Raw genomic sequence first — 23,133 nt, forward strand, 5'->3', positions numbered from 1 at the left:
AAATAATATATTTTATTGACTTAAATAAATTTTTTTAACGATTAAATGAAATGAGAGAAAATCAAAAGTTTATATTTTTATTATCAATTGCAATTTCCGTTAGATAAATTTTTCTTTCGCTCTCACACTTTAAAAATATTCCATGTGGTGATATTTATTATCTCACCTCGTGTGGCATACAAAACGTAAGGGAATGCACGCGATCGGTGTCTTTGTGTTCCGCGTAGGCGCATATTCGTCATTTGTTCAATGTTATAATTATGTATCAATATTATCAATATTATGTATCAATATTATAATTACGTCTTATATTATATTACATACAATTACTTAACAGACTAAAACTTTCAACCACGACGTGCGTTCAATGTATAAAATGCAGCTTCCCTGATCTGACGCCACGATTTCCCACGTGGTCCCGTGTTACAAAACGTTATTATTTTTACAAGCAGAAATTCGCTCAAATGATCAATGTATCGTAAAAAAATCTCAATTGATTATCCTCGCGCATCCGAAAAGTTTTACGAATCTCGCAGACTCATTTTCCCCCCTCGAATCTGTTATCTCGCGCGATAAGAAATTCTTCGGCGCTTCTGTTCGATACGTTCAATTTGGTCGCTTTGCCGAGTCAAGCTCAATCGTCACGTGTGTACTTCTTCAACCAGTCCCCGAGCTTATCTTTGTTTCGAGCGAGCCATTTGATATTGTTCGAGACGGTCTCGAGGGCTTTCGCACGACTGGCCGCGCCAGCGCCGGCCTCCGGGTATTTCTCGAAGAAGACCTTCATTTCGTTCAGCTTCGTTTCCGTGGTGAAGGACTTCGTGATGCCGGGTATCAGCTGGCCGAGGTATCGGTCGTTCAGTGTGTATCGGTCCACTAGAAATTGCCAGTTCGTGCGCACCCAGTCCCACACCAGCGGCGTGCCGACCGGGTTCTTGGAGATCGTAGTCAAGCAGCGGAAGAAGTCTTGAGCGCGCACGTAATTTTCATCGGTAGCCGTGGTGATGAATCTGTGAGAGGACAGGAAATGAATGAAGTGTCGTCAAGATTCTGGGTAGGTAAGAAATGAAACTAAAGGTAAGAAACACAATTATCATCACAGATATCAACGCGCGACAAGTAGTGTAAATATGTGAACAATGAAGTTTCGTAATATTTCTTTAAGCGTTTCGGTCCAGAATTTAGCACGCCCTTCAGTAAAATTGCAAGTTAAATTAGAGTAGTAAGTTAAAGAAGGAGAAAAAAGGGGTAAATTTTAAAAACTCGTCGCAGTCATTATTTTCAAAATAGATAATTTGAACTGTAAAATAGGATAATGTATTTTGATTTTACAGAGAGAAGTAAACAATTTTGCACACTTCAAAACGATAATTTTATGTTTGTATACATAATAATTCAAGATTCAACAACTACAGAAACTTAATTTCTCGTTTAGATTTGATCCATGAGTGCTAAATCAGGGTTAAAAAGAGAAGAAAATTAAGTCAAGGAAGAATCAAACGATCTATTAAGAAAGAAGACAAAATTCGATTTTGCACAGGAAGGAAAATGTGTCAAAGATCGTGGACAGTTGAGAGTACTAACTTGCTCAAGATCCAACTAGATCGTATGCCTGCCAAGCCAATCATCAGTTTCAACTTTTCGCTGGAATCGGTCTCGTTGACGAATCGCTGGAACAAGACGTTCCAGTCCGCTTCGTCTCCAACGTGATGTATACCTACCGAGCAGTGCGCGTAGCTTTAGCAGTTACAGTAGCCAAACAAAAGAAAGAAAGAAAGAAAGAAAGAGAGAGAGAGAGAGAGAGAGTCAGATCGGTGGACTAACCATAATAGTAAATGAGTTGACGGGTGTCGGGATGTGGCCGCGTATCGTTGGAGTCACGGATCCATTTCTTGAAGATCTCACCAGCTTCGTCCAGGCACTCCGTGTGACCCACAGTACAGGCAAGCTCGAGCACTGTAGGTCGCAATCTCCTGTCAAAGAGAATGACGGCGTGAGGAAGACGAAGAGAATAAAGATACTAAATTACACAAAGCTACGTTCACATTTGATTTTGAAAACGTTTTACGTACAGCATCACATTATCTTCGGCATTGTTGACGTTCCAACTTACATCGTGATAGGTGCTATCTACGAGGTCTCTCACGTAATTCTGGAATTGAATTTGAAAAGAAAAATATTCAGTGCTGAAATTAACGATGCCGAATTACGAATGATCGATATAGGGTTTTGCCAAATTCAAAATATAATCGGCGAGGTAATTTTTCAAAGTTGACTTTAAGCCGGCTTCTGAGCTACTCGTTGCAACCATCCTTCTCTGGTGACGTCAGAAGCCAAGAATTTGTGTGCTATACATTCAAATAAAAAGATATATCCATGAGACGATTTCTGAAACCAATTCAGCACGGTTGTAAAATTGTCCAAGTACTTTTCCTTCCTTGAACAGTTAATAAACAGTCGCAAAATGTATTTCTGCTAACAAGCTATCGACAAAATTTACAGCAGATACCGCGCAAAATCTGCTACATGCGTGCAAATGCATTTACACCTACTTGAATTAACTATGTTACCTTGAACTTCGACGATATATTCGTAGAGGACAATAAGGTGTCGATTGTTGTCAGCTTCGAGTTTGCGACCGACCATGGAACGGAATGATTTTCCTCCGGCAGATACGAAGTTATGTCCATCGCGATGCCGTACTCAAGCTCGCCGCCGTCCGCTAAGCTAAAGGCATCTTCCAAGAGATTCGTGCGGTCTGACACTGATAATCTCTGTAGCAAAAAATGTATGTACGTGCAATTAGAGGATGCTCCGTGAACTCGTAACTGAAAGAAAAGGAGAAAGAATCCACCGAAGAAAGAGGATGAGAAACTGACGCACAGCAAAGACACGTGAATTTACCTTGTGAGTGTAGCGAAGCAGGTAGCGGAGCGTTTCCCACTCCTCCGGACGATAATTAACTCGGTAGTAGCCGACTTGATCCACGTTGAATTTGATCCACTCGATCGGCTCGTCCGGCTCGATTAGCACTGCGACACAAAGGTAAGTTTTGCAAAAACAGAGCGTCTTTTGCGAAACGCAAAATGCAAAGCCAAGATTCTTCAAAATTCTTACGTTCACTTGCGTCCTTGTCGAACCACACGAGAGTGGGTTGCGACTTCTTGTTTGTAATATAAGTGATGGGTACTGTCCACTTGTATCTGTATCGTGCGTTGAGTCATCATTAATAGATTTTTATTAATAAATTGCCTGACCATTCTCTTCATCGGGAATGAATAACTCACCCATAATCCGATTCCGCGGGGTCGGACTCGGCGTCCGGATCGGCCAGGAACCGCTTCTGAGTCAGCACGAACGAGCTCCCGGATTTGCCTACGTTGATAACGGGAAAGCCCATCTGCCGTGTCCAAGTGTTCATGATATCGGTTATGTTCATTTTACTTCCGACTGCGTCTTGTAGGATGTTCAAGAGATCCGCGGTCTCCGCGTTCTGATAGGCGTACTTGTTCAGATAGGCGGTGATAGCACCGTAAAAAATGTCGGGTCCGATGAAGTTCTCCATCATGCGAATCACAGATGACCCCTGAGATGGAGAAGGTTCGGGCGAATCAGTAGACAGGTCGGAGAAAAGACCAGGAGAATCATTAAACAATACAGCAATTGATACCTTCTGGTAAGTTATCTCGTCGAAGATGGCTGTTATCTCATCCGGATTCTTGACGGTCTGAACTATAGGGTGGGAACTCAGTTTCGCATCGGTCACGAATACGGTATGTATCTCGTTAATAAGAAATTGTTCCATCTGGAAAGGGCAATTCCTCATGAATATCTCTTGCCAATAATCAATGATACACATACACACACACAGAATCCCAGTAAGCAAAATGTTAGCAGTATGCTGGCAGATCGATCGGAATATCGTGGCAGATTCATAGCCATCTGTGACCGTATTAAGTTCATGTACCGTCGACAGAGTCCACTGTTATAGCTTGACAGCAGATCGGCGGCAGAAATCGAGCGGTATCTGCAGTACGTTCCGCTTAAATACATTTAAATTATGATGAAATGATAGATTCCGCCCGATTTCTGCCGTCAATTCGTTATCATTCTCTGTTAGCGGATTCCGTCGCTATTTCCGCTGGCAAGCTGCCGGCAAAACTTACAGCCAACATTATGCAAAGTCTGCTTCCGCAGATTTGGCTATTTAAGTTGTTATCAAAGTACTAACAAATCCCCAGTCTGGTAGAAAAGTATCGGCACTTTTGAACGACATAAACGTAGCGAAACCTTCGTTGAGCCACAAATCGTTCCACCAGGCTAACGTAACTGTAAAAGAAAGATAGAATGCGTGCTTTCATTCATTCGCAATCGATATCGTAGGTCGTGGTAATTAAAGCGCGGAGATACCTACCGAGATTTCCGAACCACATATGAGCGAATTCGTGACAGATCACGTTGACGATGTCGCGCTTCGTCGTGGTGGAGCTCGTTACGTTGTCGTAAAGAAGCCTCGCTTCTCTGTACGTCACCAGACCCCAATTCTCCATGGCGCCGGACACAAAATCGGGAATAGCGGCCATGTCTACGGAGAGGCAAGGGTGCTCAGATAATAATCCGCAAATTCACAAGTCAGACTCGACTCGCTCATTCCTGTACCATTATTGCTTACCGAGTTTCGGCAACGGATAGTCTATCTGGAATAGATTTATGTAATATTCGATAGCCTTCACGCCGATTTCCATGGCGAAGGATCCCTTTTCCTTTTGCGCAAATGTGGTGTAAACGCTGATCGGAAATTCCCGGCCGTTCAAGCCCTTCGCCATCTTGGTTACGGACACGAAATCACTGACGATGAAACATGCCAGGTATGTCGACATAGGCACAGTCTTTGCGAAGTTCACTGTCACCAGACCAGATGCTGGTTGGTCGACTAGAATATTCTAGAACACGAGGTAATCGTTGGACGGTTAACAATCAACTACGATTGACACTGTCGATGAATATCTGGTCCTGTAAATGAATATCCTAAACTACCTCTACATTCATGTTGGACAAGGCATTGTAGCAGTCAACCTTGCGATGAGCCAGCTTTATCGTAAATTCCGCTTTAAAAGCAGGCTCGTCGAAGCACGGGAAGGACTGTCTAGCATAGGTTGGCTCAAACTTTGAAGTAGCGATGAGTCTACGGATTGAAACACACTCGAATTATGATCTATTTCGTCACGTCAGTCAATAAGAATTTCTCGAATGTATTTTACATAATTCTTTACGGAATACTTATATAATGTACTCCAAGTTTCTTGGAGCGAGTTCCAGGTTAGACCGGCAATATTTTTCACTCGCTTGAAGCGAGCTCTCACTCCAAACGAATGGGAACACACTCTAAAAGAATTTAGAGAATACGCTGCTAAAATTATACATAGTGTTTACCTGGTTTTATTTCGAGGATCCTTGTACTTGCTGGAATAGAAACCGACTATTTTGTCCTGAAGACTACCGTCGAACTCCAATTTTAAGTTATACAATCCCGGGTTGAATTCATTCTCGGCGGATATCACAAAGATCTCGTACTTTGTGGGTTTACTGATGGACGAGAGCTTGATCTCAAAGTTCTCTTCTCGGTCGTACGTCGTTAGATTCGCCGACGTGATGTTGAGGTCCTTCTGATGGAGGGCTATAGTTCTTCTCCTGTCAAGAACATCGAGGAGAATAGTCACCTTACCGGAAAACGTGCCCTCTTCAAGATTCGGATACAGGAACAGGTCGTAATGCATCGGCCTGACTTCCTTCGGCAGCCGGAAGCTTACGTCGGGTTCTGCGTCCTTGCCCATTGTTGTAAACGCCTCCGGTCTGTTCGAATCTGCGAGTATAATGAATTCTCTATGCATTATATTCGCAAAGAAAAATTCTCCATATCGCGCAGAGAAAGAGAAGGAGTAAGAGGGGGAGGTTAAATTTTGTTACATAATTTATATGGTAAAGTGACAAATTTTATCCCACTCGTATTACTCGATTATTTGATTGACCTCACATGTTGATAAGACCAATGAGGGTACGCGAGGATGACTTTTCCAAACCACAGGTTGAAACCAAAATTTAACTACCGCCCTTACCGACTGATCGAGCCTGGAAGTTTAAAGGGGGGGCTATTCAGAACGACGAGCTGATGCAGCGTAAAACACTCCTCGGAGTCTAACGTGTCATTGCAGATTGTTAGTGACAAGATATTTGCGCGATAAAACACGAGACTGATAAGATAGAACTCTTCGCACCGCAATGTCGACGTAATGTGAAACAACGTACCGCCGTATAAAGGCCATCTTGTCCAGCGTGTCGCTCTCGCGATCAGCTGATACAAGCTTCGAATGCTGGCGCGACCAAACGCCCGTATGCCATTTTAAAACACCCGCGACTCCGCCTGATCGATAATCGAAGTCTGAATCGTTCCGCAGGAAAGTCATCTCAACCGTTTCTCCAGTTATCTCCCGTTATCTCCCTCTTTCTCGGAGAAAAAGATCTCCGAATCAGAGATATATCATAAAAAAGGCAGATAGACTTTTGAAGCTTCTTCTAAAGCTTCTAAAGGTTCCAAAGAATTTATCTCCGACGGATTCTTAAGTTATCCATTCGAAAGCTCATCGACAGATCGTTCGTTCGATAAATTGAGAACTATTGTCTTCCCGTTATTCTTCATCTTCAGATTGAGGCTGACTTTCACCGGACTCTGATTAATCTAACTGACGATTTAAAGTTTCATAATATCTAATATTAAAAAAAGAAATCTGTCGTTACTCTCCAACAATATAATATTAAATCTCACAAGGAAAATTGTCATCCATTTGGAAATACATTCAGTAATGTCCTCCAATCATTTTCACTTCACTTTCCATCACAATTTCGCAGTATTCTGAGCAACAACATTCCCACCGAGGTTTCCACTGCTATTCAGCAACAAATTACCGAACTGGAAGTTATTGACGATCCTTCTTATTACTCATTCATCGTTCATTCATTCATCATTCGTCGATTAGTTCAATCCGAGTTGGCGAAAATCATCCTAAGCTTTAAGCGGTCCCAGAAGGTGTTGCCTCAGCTTCGCGCGGCACGGTTGAATTTGCCGCCGAGCGGTCGCGAGACTTGCGCGCGACAGTCCGGTTGCGGCTTTCGCGACTCGGACGATTCAGGGTATGTTCTTACCGTGTCGATAGCTCGCCGCCTCGACGCTCTGGTCCAACAGCACTACCAATGTCGCCAGGCACGTGCAGATCAGGCTCAGGACGAAACAAGCGCCGCACGTGAAGCAGAGGAGTGCGGAAACGGCGTTGCCGTGCCGGGGCGATGTCGACGCGCTGAGACGGTGCGCGCCGCCTCTCGGCCGGCTCTCGAATCTGCCACCGGCCGCCATGGAGAAAAGCGCGCGTCCGCGTCCGACCTGCAAGATGCGCTGATTATCGTCGCGCGCGAATGGCTCGTCGAAGGCGTTCTCCATCATCAGATCACGCCGCTTCGGACACACTCTTAACAAGTAATTGCCTATACTTTATTTCTCTCTCTCTCTCTCTCTCTCTCTGTCGTCTCGTATCGACGTTAACTCGAGCTTCTCGCTCTTGCAATTTTGACCTTAACCTTCGTTCACCCGCGATTTCGTCTGAACGGCGCCGAACTACGTTAGTTGGTGTTTTTGCTGGGTAATATCCGACGGTCGGCTGTTAAAGGCCTCTCTTTCTTTTCTGTTCTTTCTTATGCCGTTAAATCGAGTTGACTTGAGTCTTTTCGCTCTTTGAAATGTGCCTTCGGTTTGCCGCGGTTTTCCCTGAACTTCGCCTTCCGTGCAATAATCGATTACGCCACGCTAATGGCGGAAATGACGCGTCGTGAATACAATGAGAATTACGGTCTCTCGTGATGCGAGAATTCGATTATGATGAGAGATACGGGGCGTTTTGCATACTTACGTTCGTCCAAATACACACGACCAAATTCTCGCTCCCGCCCTTGAATTATTACTTCATCGATACTGCGCGCTGAATGACGCAACGCACGTAACTTCGTAGCGGCCGATATCGCTGTATAGGACTGCAATTGTAATTGAATATAATTTACAATTTCACGTTGTACAAGCAATCTGCGTTTCTATGTCCAGGGTTTCTGTTATGGCGTCTGTATGTCTGCGTCTGCAAAACGTCAAATTAACCTGACCACGTGCAGCGCGCTGATTTCGTGATCTGTCGGCTCCGATTTATGCGACGGTAAATGTGTTTATGCATAGGCGATAAAATCTGATTGGTAACACCTGTAATCTACGTTTGCACGATCAGCGCAAAACCGATATGGTAAGTCTCGATACTGTGACTATTAGCGTTACATATCATATAGTGTAGTTATAAGAATTATTTATAGGAGAAAGGCGGTAAATGTATAGAATATGGAACTCGCATTTGTGCTGAAACCATTGCTTGAAGCTATCGGTAGATATAATCATTTTTTCCCGGATAGGAACTTCTTTGGGTTTGCAAAATGATGCAGGACTTTTCTCTTCATCTCAATCTGTTCTACGTGCTCATGAAATTTGTCCATTGAGTTCTGCGACACCCTGTATAGTCTCTGTGTACAGTCTCATACCTAAACGCTAGGTTACTTGAGTTACATTCTTGTCATTTTGCAAAAAATAATATATTGCCCTTTTTCTGTATAAATACACTGAAAAAGGTCGAATAAATAATGAAAAGCTTATAACACTATAAGAAAATGTTTCTTTTTTTTCTTTTAACTTATCTGCTTGTTCCATATTAACACTCTGTTTGCTCGGATCTTCGATTTGAAATGTGTTGGCAAAAATTTCAGCAATTGTATGTTTTATCTTAATAATTAATAATAGCTCAGACGTTAATGATGCTTCAGATGTATGTGTTAACATTGACGATCATTTATTCAATACTCAGATTTTTCAACTCGACAGTTCTTCCTTTAACCGTTTGAAACCATATTCCACGTTTACATCCTTTCCCCTACGACATGCAACATCGACAATCGCACCGGCGGAAATCATTAAACCGGTTCTTCGCTGTTGATGCGAATGTAAATTATGGTAGTTGTTAAATCGGCCTTAGGTTGCCGTATAGTCTCGCGTAGTGATCAGTCTGTTCCGAGAACTCCGTGTCGGCTTTCTCTTTTTGTCGTACGCCAGTGATCGGAATTGCACCTTCGAAGCGATTTTCAAGAAATACGCCTGTTTTCTTCCCTTCGCCTCTCCCGCTCGTTTCTTTCGAGCTGCTGGGACTGACAGTTGTTACGTTCGGCTTCAGGATCGTCAGTTTCACAATGTGAGTTCTTTTTTTTATACGCTACCGAGAGACACAATTATATTGTTATAATTAACAACGATAGAACTGTATTTCCGAGAGGAACTTTTCGATAATTAAACAGCGCGGGTTTTACAAATCTGTCGGTCCTGAGATTTAAACGTTGCCAATCGCTTGGCCAATCGCTTGGCAATCGACGGGCGAGCGGAAGTCCGAAAGTCACTTTGAAAGTGCAGGTAATTCCGAACACTGTTCTACGCAGATCTAGCGGACACTTTCAACTCGCTCAAGGTAATCGCGATCTAATTTGCGCAATTTGCGCCAAAGTTCACCGAATTCCTGATTCGAAAGCTACGTCGCACGGATTGTGTCGCAAATGCCGATCGAGATATCGACAGCTCAGAAGTGACAGCTGGAATTTGAAAAAATATAGTCGTTCTCAGACTTTTAATTTAGAAAACTCGGGATATCTTTCTTCTCGACTCGCGGCACTTGTTTGAAGACGGGGTCATTTGCCTCTAGAAAATTCGATGGAAGTAGCACCTTGTATTCGGACTGTTCACAGTAAAGTGCAAATTCTCACGTCTCGTTGATTTATGATTTGTAGTTTCGTAAATTGGACCCTATGCTAATCCGTACAACGCATCCCTGGCCTTTCATTCCGTGTACCAGAAGGTGTTATAAATAAATAAATAAGTTTTAGATAATAGATATATAAATAAATTGTAGTAATAAATAGATATGTAAATAAATTACAGACAATAAATAGATAAACAAATCAATTTTAGATAAGAAATAGGTAAAAATAAGTAAATAGATAAGTAGATAAATTTGAGATAATAAATAGATAAATAGATAAGTAGGTAAATTCTCAAAAAAGCAGTTTCGTCTCCACCGAAAAAATATAGCCGAAAACTTTCAATTTCACGCCTACGAGGTGTCACTTTTCACAGACATCGATACACAATCGATATGATTGTCGACACACACACACACACACACATTAGTCTCAGGCACACGCAATCGCGCGAATCTTGGCGGCTTTATCTGCCTTCGAACGGCTGATAAACGAGCGGTTGTTGCACTCGACTGATTGGAAAGAAGGAAACGCAATCTCGTTGGTCGCCGACGTCTTCGTGCATCCCACGCGATAACGCGCGATCCATCGCGACTTTTACCTCCGCGGGATTTTACCGACGACAGATTCCGTCGCGATATTTTTCGATCCCGGCAGAGATACGCGAAGAAATACGTAGAAAACAAACACAGGTCTTTTTTTCCTCTCTCAGTTGTTTTCCTCAGTAGATTGCTTTCCCTGCGTGTTTTTTTTTCCTTCACTGCGTTTGTTTGTCACAAGATGCTTCTGGCGCGATAAATCGGAGCATACGATAAAATCGTAAAACGCGGAAACAAAGCGGGAAGCAAAGACCTGGAAAAAAACGACTTTCAGGTCCGCGGAGACGCTCGTTAGAGGCGATCTGGATCGTCCGACAAGAAGTGTCTCGTCTCGATCTCGACGTCGATCGCTTTCTTTCTCTCTCTCTCTCTAGCACGCCCGCTCGATCGCCCGGGAGAAACTGCGCCGACTTCATCGTCGGCACGAGCGCGCACCAGTCGATCCTATGACGAAAATCGCTCCTAATTGGACGTGACGCACGCGCGGCCGACTTGCATTCGAATTCGCGAGCAATTGGGTCGAATTAGCTGTCGTCGCGTACGCACGTGTTCATTAACATTCGCCGAAATTGACGCAATTAGAGAGACCGGCCACGCAGGGAGAAATACCGCCGGGAGACGTGAGACGAATAAACGTCACCGGCTCGCCGACGCGTTTTCGAAACCACCCTGTGTTTACGAAAGCGCAAGCTTGAATGAGCGCCGCTGATTCATTTATATTTATAATATTATCGCGAAATTGGATCCCACGTTTGGGCCCAAAACGGGCAGAACGTAGGGAAATTACGACAGTGACAAATTATAACGAGAAAATGACTGAAAACTTGCGTTTTGAGCGACCGAAGACGCAAAAAAGAACCGACAAAAGTTGACGTAAGATGAAAATTGCGAAACTGCTGGGAGTTTGTTTGATACGCTATTTCTTATTTTATTTGTGTTAACTCTAGTTCGGCACTCATAGGCCAAATTGACCCAAGCGAAAATATGAAAAATCCTATAATTGTTAAATCTTGAATTTTTGTTGTACGTATGAACGTAGGGTTCTCTTCTTAAAGCGTGCTAAATTTGCCGCCTTTTTCTGCGTGGAGTCGGATATTTTCTCTTGTGCCTTAAAATTATCTATTTGAAAAATAATTGTTCAAATTTATGCACTCAAAACTAAGGTATCTGTACATTCTGGATAAACACATCTACAGATATTTGAGTAAAGGCATATAAAAAAAGTAACACACAGACTCTGTGTGTGTGCGTAAAGTAAGCAGCAATAAATGTGTGCCAACGAAGAAATAAACCGATGACAGATCAAAAGTGAGTTTTGCAACTTACATCTAATTATATTTTATGCGCAACCTGACGAGATTCAATGAGATTCGTGTATCTCTTTCCACTAACTGTGTAATCGATACTATTTTTTTCTTCGAATGAAAGTTTTAGAATCGTACTTTACATATAACGTATTAAAACCCAATGAGATTCATATATCTCTTTCTATTAGCTGCGTATAACCGCTTTCTCGAATGCGATTAATTATACGTTACACGTAACTTAATGAGCCGCGGTGCCTGTCACCGGTCACCGTCAGGTCATTCAACGCGTTCGATCTATTTTATCAGCAAGAAGGAAATGAGAGAAATAGGAAAAGAAACATTTTTTTAGATTTTCGAGAGAATCGTTCGGCGAATTTCGTCGAATTGCGATTGCGAGTCGGATGGTTGCGAGTTTCTTCGATTGCGAAATGACTTCGCTATTGCGCTGCCGATGCATTTATTAACGATAACGTGATCATTCGACGCGCAGCTACAACACATGCGACGAATACCGACGAAGACTTTTTAGCACAGATACAACAGAAGACGAATCACTCGTTTGAACATAACAGAATTCAATTGAAAAAAGGAATTAAAGTAATTTGAAAAAAGAACTAAAATAAAAAATAGAAGAATTCAATTCAAGAAATAATCAAAACAAAAGTCAAATAGAAAGCAATTTACTTTCTCGCTACGCGCAACGATGCATAGTAGGGAGAAAGGCAAAAATTCGGTTCGTTTACGGCAAAAACCGCTGGGCGGTCTAATAATTAACTGATTTTGATGATTCTCTTTGAATTTTCCCCGTTATAAATCTTCCCACATCGTAGACCCGTAAATTCTCTAAAATAATGCTCAAATTCAAAATGACGGATATGGCAATACGGTTATCAAAAATATCGAAATTTCACGATACTCGATGTATTTGCACTAAAATAAGTTTATACAGATTTGTGGGAGATCGTCGATAACGAGTTCAGAGTGAAATCTTCAAAATGCAGAACGACAGATTCGATGTGACGGTGAGAAAAGTACGATAAAATTAATGATCGCGTTAAATATCAATTAAATATTTTTGACCGCCGCGTCAAATCTGTCGTTTCGAATTGTCGATTAATTGTTTCATCCGGTCGACCGTCCAGCGGATTTTTGTCCAAAGCTCGCGCCTTTCTTTCGGTTGCGACCGCTCACGAGGGACCGTCTCAATCGGCGTTCGCAATCCGCGGGCTTCCACGACGCTTCGTCGGCGAGATTGCAGTATCCATATTCGGCTAAATGGTAAAACAATCGGGACACGCGTGTCCCGACGAGCAAACCGACCCCGAGTGTGGGGTAAACGCGACCCCTCCTATCGCGACTCGCAAATATATCGCGCGCGATCGTACGCGCGTGTGTACGCGAACGAGGATGAAAAGCCGCGCGAGGAACGACACGCGTAATTTCACAATTGCGAGCGTTACGTGAGCGGCACGCAGTTCGGCGTGTCGCGAAAGCCGCCCGTGATTAAGCAAAGCAATTATTAGCACTTACGCGAGCGCGCACACAATCCGCGCGCGATCAGCACCGGGAATGGAAATGAATTGCAATTTCGTCACTTCGTTACTCTCGCTATTCCGCGCTCTCCTCCGCCAAGTGAAACGCCCAGAGCCGCCGGTTGGTGCAGCTAAGCTATGCGTTTGCTCTCGCCGCTTCTCCGTGTGTAATTGAACCGCGGGGCCGCGTGCGACACAACAGCGAATCAAAATCCAATCATCGGTCCAGCGTCGCTTGATAATGCAGCTATTATTTATTTTCAATGATAACGAGCATCGCTCGCTTCTTGCTCTGCCCTCTTATCGAATTCGATCGACAGGACGAACGCGGAAAGAAAAAATGCGCGCCGCTGTATCGATGAGATTGATCGACGGGCGGTAAATCTGTCGCGGTAAATCTTGTAATCTCGGCGAACGGAGATTATCGCGAGGAATGGCAACATCCCGTTGCGCGGAGGAAACAAATTTCGTTGGAACGGCAAATGTTTGTCGATATAGTGAAAGAAGGATTTGGATAGCAAAAAGATTTGTTAACAGTATTAATTGTTCGTACATCCAGCAAATAGCAATTAATACTCCTAACAGATCTTTCCGCCGCCCAAAGAAATGTTTTCTCTCCGTCGCTGTATCGACAGACATTTGCTGTTACAGCAAAATTGTCAAATTCTCGAAGCGTTTTCGATTCCCGTGCGCACACAGGTATGCCTGGAGAGTAACGACATCGCTTTGAAATCGATAACAATAATTTATTTATAAATACAGTGTAAATGTCGATAATATTGTCTTAGCAAAATCTACGCTCGGGAGGAACGTGAGATACGTAAGTACAAAACGCAGCGCGGAACATTCCACTCCCCGTTCCGCGAGACGTTATCTCACGATTAATATCGCACGTACATTAATCTTCCCCTATAAACTACGCCCCCTCTTATTAAAACTTACGGGATTACATTACGACTTCGTATGACGTTTCTCTACCGTTTCTAAATGTAGTAATTCACAACGGAAGTCGCTCCTCTGGGAAATTGGGTATACCTGTGACCGGTGACTTCGTCAGGATAGGCGGGAAAAGAAAAGGTGCAAAGAAAATTGGCCTTTCTCGCAGGGATCTCGCGCGCTTAACGAGGGATCCAGTCATGCAACGAGGCATTCCAGACCTGTGGGAGTTTCCATTTTTACCGAGAGCTCGTCCGAAATTTGGAAGACGATTTTTTCATGTCGAAAATATCGACGGGGGTCATTGTTAATGGCGACTATCGAATTAGTTCTACACAACAACTACTTCGTAAGCCTCATTGGAGTAAAATTCTCGTTCGGAGTAAAGTCTGCTTGAAATTGTCCGGGAGAAATCATTTCGTCATCCATTCGGCCGCTCGATCGCTCGTTCCTCAGAATTCTATCGATGCCCCGACGTTTCCGCCGAGGAATAATTAAATTCACTCTAAATTGCCCGGAGAACCTCTCGGTAAAATTAGAATCCCGCGTTCCGAGATACCCTCTGTATGTACACAGAGCTCCAATGGAAATCTGTCGAACGGTCGTCTGGCTTTCTCTAGTAAAACTCTGAATCGTCACAAATGTGGGTGTAAATGCGCGAGCGCAAGATACGATAACGCGAAGCGAAACGCGGGCGTTTTTACGGCGGGTGGCATGCGTGGGGGAATATCGCATAAGCGATAAAGACCTGTGCACGTAAATTGCCGTAATCGTAAGCACATAAGAACCGAACTTGAGCTGAGAGGAATCGCTCGAAACAGCTTCCTCGAAGTTGGATATTTTGACGGTTGTTGTTATGTCGGAAAAATTTCGATAACGTCCAAATGACATCGAAATGACGGGAAAATGATGGTGAGAAGCCACTTTTCGACCATTTCCTTATCACTTTCACGTCATTTTTTATTCTACTTGGACGGTTATTTCCGCTCACGGTCGAATCATTCACTGTCGCTTTCCAACTTAAAGAGATACCTGTATTGGGTGTCCCCGCGTACAAGTTCCGGTCTTACGTCTATAATTACAGCAATTCGCGCCTGAAGACGTTAAAACGGGGAAGATGCAAAACTGATCGACGAAACGTCGGCGCAACAGTTTTTTTTTCTCCTCCGAACAAAGGTACGAGGACTTATCACGCGAGAGAAAATCACCAGAAAGGCGGAACAGAGCTCGCGATCGCCCGGCCGCGAAACCGAAATCCTCGCCGCGGCCACTGATATCACGCGATTCTCTCCATACGCGTTTTGATCTCGGGAAGACGTACGCACACGTACAAAGAACGGAAAGCGCCTTTGGGAAAATCGACAGCTCGCACTCGATTTTCACCGTGTTTCTTTACGCTCAGTAACTCGCCGACGGCCGAGTCTCGACGCTCAAACGCGAGCCGATTGGCAAAATCAAACGGTCGTATGAATTCAGTCATCACATATTCTTGGCTCGCTCGAATTTTCCGATTTTTCTTATTTCTCTTTTTTATTTGATCCACTTAACCTGTTCATTCTTTCGCCTTGAGCGTAAACGAAATTAAGTATGACCGCTCCGAAAATAGTAAAGACGAAATACACTGGGCTATCAGGAACCAAAGCAAACGGATACAGTACTTTTGCATTTAAATATCAATATTGCCGATATTAATGTGCCTGTGGGAAAATTTAATACTTAAACGTGTAATAACTTACGTCCAGATTATTTTTACACGTCAAGCACATATCCTTCATTCCTATTATTTTAATATAATTCTTATTATAATCCAACCTAGAATTTTTAATTTTGAATTTACACCGAATTTTGCGGAAGAAAAAAAAACTCCTGTTTGGGGCAGTTTTCTTTTTTCGCTCAATATGAATTTAAAATTAAAAATTCTGTATCGGGTTAATGAGGAAAGAAATTATATTGGAATAATGGGAATAAAAGATGCTACTGTTGTGAAAGCCTTAATTATGCGAAATTTGCCTTTTGGGCGTCTTAGACTCGTATTGAATTATTGTGTCAACCGCGTGCTTATGGCTAGTGATAGGTAAAAGGCAAGTTTTCGTTGCGAGTCGATACCGATAAGCGTTACCGATAAAACGCTAATTCGTTAACCGTCGCGCAATTAGCGTCATGCGTCAGAAGAATGCGCGCGCTTTCGCAAACGATCGTCCTTGCGAAATCGCCATTCGACACGGTGATCAAACTCGAGGCCGACGATCTTTTACGGAAGACAGACAGAACTTGAGCCCGTGCCGCGTCGAATCGCTCGTTAATTAATCGCGTACGGCTGCGTCACCCACGTAGTCGATTCGACATCACCTGCAACGTATCACCGATTCGATTGCTCGATCGTTTTCGATTCTCAACGCCCGAACACCTCCGTCCCCTTTGTAACGTGCGAACTGCTTCGCGCTTCGGTCAACTTTAACTTAGAAGGCAGTGCAAATTTCTAAGAGAAAACTTCTCGGAGAAACGTAAGACATTATTAGTGTTTTAAGGCTCACTGACGTTTTAAAAGCGTTTTAAAGATGCCTCTTAAAAGTTTGCGCTGTCTGGTTACACAAATGTCGTAACACTCGCGAGCTGAGTGACAACGTGACACCCGTTCCGCCCGTTGTTTGGAGAACAAACGTTAGAACTCTCGCTCGTTAATCGACCGGCTTCGACACGGAGGACGGTTCTTCGGACTGAAAATGGATTTCCTGCATGTTGTACAAAGTTACTTCGCTTTTCCAACAGAACCCTCGAAACAACTCGAGTGTTCAAGATCGATATTCACAGGAGGCGTCCAATTATGTTTATTCTCTATTTAAGTTAACCCTCTTGAGTTTGTCTTGAGATGATCTTCAATCAATGAAACGGTCCTCACAGCGTCTAAGATGAGCTCAGGACGATCTTAAATATTAGATCGAAAGATCAGACATATAATATATACCTAAAAGACGTCTTGTCTGGAAGAACGGATATAAAAAAGAAACATTTAGACATTCCTGTTGTCTAGGTCTTTCGATCGTTAGCAACATAACGATACGATCGAAATGACGGTCACGTAGTCACCTCATTTTCGCAGCCTGTTTCGAGTCACCTTGACCCAGCTCGCTCATGTGTAACATTATAACTCGCAGGTTGCGCTTCTGTTCGTGGTCGGTGGTCGTTGCAAATGAGAATCGTATCCTCACACGAGCATACAGATTTTCCCGGCCTTCCGTCCTATAAACGGGCTCCATGAAGCGCAAGCGAAGCGAATATCGATGATTACACGATCGTCCTAACGGTGATCGCCTAAGGCTCGCGTAATAGACCGAGTCAACTACTCGATTATTACGACGGCGTACAGTGGGAAGCCGCTCTCTTTGAGCAAAAGTCATCGAATGTTGAACCAAAGTCATTAGTATTTAGTGAAACTATTTAGTAAAAATTACCACAAAACGTTGGACCACATCGGAATTATAACTGAAATTGTAATACGTATTGTAATTTTCAGTGATGTATATATTTCCTTGCCCACATCACCGAAGATTACAACGTACACAATAATTTCAGAGGTAATTCTAGTGTAGTCCAAGCATTATGAAATTTTTTACTGTAATATTTTTATCCTAGTGTGGAAAAACTCATAATGAGTAAATTAAAAGAAGAAATCGATTAAATATTGATATTAAATATTAAATATAAATATTAACTATTATCGGTTCGATATCAAATTAACCGCTGATTTTGTCTTTTTATCGAGAGAGAGTGCCTCTCTTCCCACTGCGCGTCGTGTCACACAACTGCGGAATTGGCCGCGATGTTACGAACAAGTCGATACAAATAGATTAATACGTCATCATCCTTATCATGAATCACCATCATCCTAAACAGTCATCTGAGAAGGCCACGAATGAATTTGATTCGTAGGTACGTAATTGATTGTACAGTACAACACGCCGGCGCGTCGATCCGGATCGGCCGATCGATCGTTCCGGATGACGACGATGCGTTCGCTACGTCGGTTTACATTGAGCACCTTACACGCGACACCTCGCGTTCTATTTTCGAGCTGCCACGATCGTGTGAGACGCGGAACGAGTTGCCGACCTGGCGAGCGAAATTTCGCACCTTCGATTTCGATTCGACGGTGATGAGACTCCTGCTTTATCGCGCGTCAATCCTGCGTATTGAGAACAAGGTGTTCGGTACTTATAATCGCATTTTACGACGTGATTGCACGGTGAAACGAACATGGTTAATGAATAATTGCTCGAGGGGGTCAATTTTGTAATAAACACCGCTGTAATATTGTAATATTGCCGATAACAAATTCGTGTGCGTATTGCCACTACCGCTTTGTGTTGAAACAATAAAAAGACACGGTTTGACGTCGAGTGTAACTATAAAATTTGCGATGAAATAAACTACCACGCCATAAGAATTTTATTCCGTCGAAGCGATTGATCTCCAAACTCTACGTCGAAATAAGTCAAATCCGCGAGACATCAAGCGGAGGATCAAGACTTGACAGCTCTGATACCCGTTTTCCGAAAATCCCTTCGTAAAAATCACCCTCGATACGGTAATAATAATAATAACAATAATAATAATAATATCGTTGCTGAGGAGAAAATCGGAAGAAATCGCGTCAGCGAATTTCCGAAACAGGTGGAAAACGGCTCGACAGGTCCGCGCGCGCGCAGTGGTTCAATTGCCTTCTGCGCTAAATCTCGCGAGATTTCTTCGCTCGATTCCCCGAGCCTCTTCCTGACGGAACGTTGTTTGGGTGATACGCGAAACGGTACATGCCCTCCGTGTTCACGGATCCCTGATTGAGGAAGAGACGATCGATCGATCTCGGCATCCGATCGGTCCGGGAAGACCTCGCCGTCGAATGAGCTTCGAATTTCCTTCTCCTCTTCCTCCCTTCTGCCTTTCCTTCCTTCCTTCCTTCTTTCCCCCTTCCGTTTTCATTCCACAAAACAATCGAGCTCACGACGTTTCTTTTTTTTTTTTTTTTCAAACGGCCGATTCGAAGAGAGGAACACGATAACAAATGTACGATGTAGTAATATTATACAATAAATATTAATTGACGCCATTATTAACGATTGACCACTGATCTTTGGATCGTTCATTGTACAACGTGCCAGCACAGTAGATAAAATAATTCGAAGGATAGAGATAGATGATAGCTATAGATAAGCTTGCACGAGAAGGGTGATTCGGGAACGATGACGCGGTTTGTCGGGAATAGACCACCTTGATGCGGTTGTCGAAGAGACGCCACAGTTACTTTACTTACGGATATTCCTTGGGTAAGCTTCTCTTCGACAATGGCACCCAGGAGTCGACGGGTATTCCTCGACACAACCGGTCACAGTTCTCATATCACCTTTTTATCCGCGTTAGCAGTGAGAATTTCCAGCGTAGAACATGCACGCCCTGCGACGAGTATCAGGTTCACCGATAATTGAATGATCACGCGAGAGAAACAATTCCGTCAGTGCGAACTGAATATTCCGTTGCCTGATAGGAAGACGCAGATAAAGCAGAAAATCACGATGTCGCAACGATGGGAAAATGATTGTAAAAGCTCACCTTTCGATCATTTTCTCATCATCTTGAACGTCATTTGGACGTCATCGTCACTCCCTATTCTATCTGGCGTAAAAGCCGGACGGAAAATTCGGTTCTAAGAACAGAAAAGTTTCTCTAGGTTTCTGCACAGTCAATTGCTTTTAGTCATCTCAAAACGAGTTTTGAGTTACAGCTGTACGTTCACACGAACATTTGCGGTAACAGATATATATCGTTTCACGCCCGGTTCCTATACTCGAATGAAGATTTTTTTTCCCGTATAACCGTGTGGAATCACGACATTCAGGTGTTTCGAGTAATTTGAATAACGTATTTTAGAAACAAACGAAAGAAAATCAGGGAAGAATGCTCCTTTTTTTTATTTGATCTAACCAAACAAAGAATTATTTACGGGCCTTTAGGAGTAAAGCACGGATCTTTTTTAGTGCCATAAGATATGTTGATATATTGCCAGTATCAATATTTATTGTGGGAGGATATTATGCTTGAAAGTGTGTTACCGTACGCTCGGAATATTCTCCGGTCTGCGCATGCGGAGAATTTTGAAGCGTCAAAGAAATTCAGAAAAAGAACGAGTTGCCGGAAACATGAATAAAATAAAAATACTAATAAATATTAATAAAATAAAATATTGTCAGTCGTGTTGCGTAAAACTGAAATGGTTTTACCCACGTTTTCATCCCCCATCTTGTTACATGTTTTCTTCAAACATTCGTGTAATTCCTTTTAAGTGTACCGAGTTTAATCGGTGGCAGATAAGTCGCGACAATTTTATTTCGAAGGACAAAACGCACGCAGTATTCGACGGAAATATTTAACTACCGATAATTACCTGAATATATATGTATACACACGGTCACAGGTCGGTAACAATTTTTTTACATGTTCGGAATGCGCAAAAAATATGACAAAGCGAACCTATGACATCATGTCTAACATACGCAATAGATGGTCGGACAGTTACAAAAATAAGACATGTATGTATCAAAATTACATGTGCATACGTAATTTTGACACATACTTATTTACTATCTATCTATTGCGCATGTCCGTATATCATAATTTCGTTACGTCGTATTTTCTGGATGTTCTGAAGTATGTAAGAGGTAAACTGTTACAACCGTCCTATGACCGAGTGTATATTACGTAAAATTCAACGAAAAAAGGCCCTTATACATAATCAATTACTGTCGTTAAAAACAACGAGAAAAAGAAATATTTGAAATGTAAATCACACAGTATATTGCGACGAGAGATGAAAAGACTTAACGGCTATTGATCAACCGCCTGTAAACCGCGATTCTGTCACCGAGAGGTCGTTCGAAATTGAAGCGCAACGATTATGACTCCCGAGTTCTAGGACGAAGCCGTGAAACGATATCCGAGCTCGAAGCTCATCCAACCAACTCGTAATATTATGAAATTTCTACGATGCAACGCATCGTGAGCCGATCACACGCGTCCGCCGGACGTGCAGTTCTACACGGTTCCCGTTTGAGCTGCGGAGGTATACGAGGGCCTAGTCGCCCTTGTTAAAGATCTCGACTTTCTGTATGTCCTCGGCGGGCATATCGGTGTCGCCCCAGCCCCATATAGCGTTCTCGTGCGAGTGGTGATGCGCATCGGCCGTTCGCTCGTACTTCGTACCGTCGCCCGTTCTGGCCGCGCGTTTCTTCACTATGTTAGTCGCCACGGTCTTCAAGTCGTATGCCCAGCCGATCTTAGCGAACATATCGATGAAGGCGGTGGTGAAGTTGGTGCGATAGTTGCCCAATTCGGCGGCTTTGTAGTCCCACGGGAAGACGTGGTGGTAATTGTGCCAGCCTTCGCCGAATGCGGTGATGCCGACGCTGTAGCTGTCGGTAGGACTGATGGTGCTGAGGAAGTGAAGAGAGAAATAGAGATGTAGATAAGCGGGAAAAAATTGGTCTTATATAAATCGATGATAGATATTCTCATGTATAAACAAGAATATTATAATCATTGTTTACACAACCCGATAGATGGATAGATAGACAGATAGATAAATAGATAGATAGATAGATGCGTTTATTCTTGCTTTACGATTTTGTCCTCTGTAAGCATTATAAAAAGAAGTAAAGCGAAGGGAAAGAAATAATGAGAGGTAATTGATGGTGCTGCGAAAGAGAGATAATTAGATAGATCGACAGATAGATGCGTTATTTTCATTAGAGTTTTATCCTCTAAGAATGTTATGAAAAGAAACTAGAGAGAGAGAGAGAGAGAGAGAGAGAGAGACGGGAAACGACATCGTCGTGTTGTTCGCTTTGTTTCTGGCTCCGTGGCAAATAGCGTGTCGAATTTCGCGGTGAGAAATTTCGGGAATTTTGCGCTATTGTCATACACTCACTTGTCATACGGCTTCATGCCGTATATGTGAGCCGCAGAGTTCACCAGCCAGGTCAGGTTCAGCGATAACGTGTACCTCATGAGGCTGGCGTACCACGCGTACATGGGCTTCTCGTTCCAGAAGTAACACGGCACCCACGTGGGAATGAGGAAGCAACATAGCGGCATTAGGACGATGTACAACCTGGAAGAAGCGTGAGCTCGTGAGGTCCGACGCGTGAAATCCGCCTGAGATCCACGTGCGACGTTTTTGCTCGTCGGAGGAAACGCGTTCCTCGATAAACACCAAAAATTGTGTTTATTCGTTTACATCGCCAACGAATCTTTTTCTTTTTTTTCTTCGAAGAGGAATACTTTTTTTAAGAGAGAGAGAGAGAGAGAGAGCTTTCCTCGTATTCATCGTACAAGACGTCATATATGGCATTCCCTAGATCGAGTGTTGCGCAATTTCCAGTCTTACAGATAAAGTCGAACAATAATACAATTCTACCGTTATAAATAGTTATTTAAGCGATTTACATTTTATGTGCCTGAGACGGTACTTTGACTCTATGTTAAATTTTTTACAATACAGTAGGAGCTAAGATAACAAAGCTGTTCCATTCCAATGATATTCTATTAACATTCTAATTTAGTTCTATTTTGATCACAATAACGATTTAAACTCCCGTTATCGCGTGTTATCTTTAGCCGTCAAATAGATCAAATAGATTGCTTTACAATAGGATCTTGGATGTTAAAATTCTCATAGAGAAGTAAACAATACACAGCATCGTCAAAATATGTTTTTGTTAGTTTACAGGCCGTCTAAGTAGGCGCGAACTATCTTGAAGAATATCAAGTGGCATCAAAGTTGTGACTCGGACAAGGCAGCGAAAATTGTGTTCAGGTAATGGTACGGCA

The 23,133-nt window shown here is 42.9% G+C and overlaps 2 protein-coding genes and 1 long non-coding RNA gene across 9 annotated transcripts in view; 1 reads left to right on the forward strand and 2 right to left on the reverse strand.

Annotated features, from left to right (window-relative positions):
• Window positions 1–278: 278 nt before the first annotated feature.
• On the reverse strand, window positions 279–10,869 carry LOC106743060 (glutamyl aminopeptidase). 5 transcript variants are annotated; one of them, XM_014616556.1, is made up of 17 exons: window positions 10,735–10,869; window positions 7,959–8,177; window positions 7,201–7,435; window positions 5,434–5,863; window positions 5,038–5,185; window positions 4,673–4,943; window positions 4,415–4,585; window positions 4,232–4,329; window positions 3,671–3,805; window positions 3,288–3,586; window positions 3,118–3,203; window positions 2,905–3,032; window positions 2,571–2,774; window positions 2,073–2,152; window positions 1,825–1,973; window positions 1,585–1,717; window positions 279–1,010 (listed from the first exon to the last, which is right to left on the reverse strand). In XM_014616556.1, exons 3-17 carry the CDS (start codon window positions 7,406–7,408, stop codon window positions 635–637), a joined length of 2,916 nt encoding a protein of 971 aa, XP_014472042.1. In that variant the 5' UTR covers window positions 7,409–7,435; window positions 7,959–8,177; window positions 10,735–10,869; the 3' UTR covers window positions 279–634. The 5 variants fall into 5 exon arrangements, with proteins under 5 accessions (XP_014472042.1, XP_014472041.1, XP_014472040.1 ...); XM_014616555.1 differs by having other exon boundaries at window positions 10,571–10,869; XM_014616554.1 differs by lacking the exons at window positions 7,959–8,177; window positions 10,735–10,869 and having other exon boundaries at window positions 7,201–7,523.
• On the forward strand, window positions 7,446–23,118 carry LOC106743064. The gene is made up of 3 exons (XR_001374311.1): window positions 7,446–7,528; window positions 8,147–8,336; window positions 23,026–23,118. It is a non-coding gene; the product is annotated as an uncharacterized LOC106743064 (long non-coding RNA).
• Window positions 19,329–23,133, reverse strand: part of LOC106743062 (acyl-CoA Delta(11) desaturase-like) — a 37,570-nt gene continuing 33,765 nt past the window's right edge. For all 3 annotated transcript variants that reach the window (XM_014616561.1, XM_014616562.1, XM_014616563.1), the window contains 2 exons: window positions 22,232–22,414; window positions 19,329–21,737 (listed from right to left, as the gene is read on the reverse strand). In XM_014616561.1, coding sequence (XP_014472047.1) covers window positions 21,380–21,737; window positions 22,232–22,414 — 541 coding nt within the window. In that variant the 3' untranslated portion in view covers window positions 19,329–21,379. The remainder of the gene's footprint in view (window positions 21,738–22,231; window positions 22,415–23,133) is intronic.

Source organism: Dinoponera quadriceps, unplaced genomic scaffold (assembly GCF_001313825.1).
Source record: "Dinoponera quadriceps isolate SergipeBrazil2010 unplaced genomic scaffold, ASM131382v1 scaffold823, whole genome shotgun sequence".
Lineage (NCBI taxonomy): Eukaryota > Metazoa > Arthropoda > Insecta > Hymenoptera > Formicidae > Dinoponera > Dinoponera quadriceps.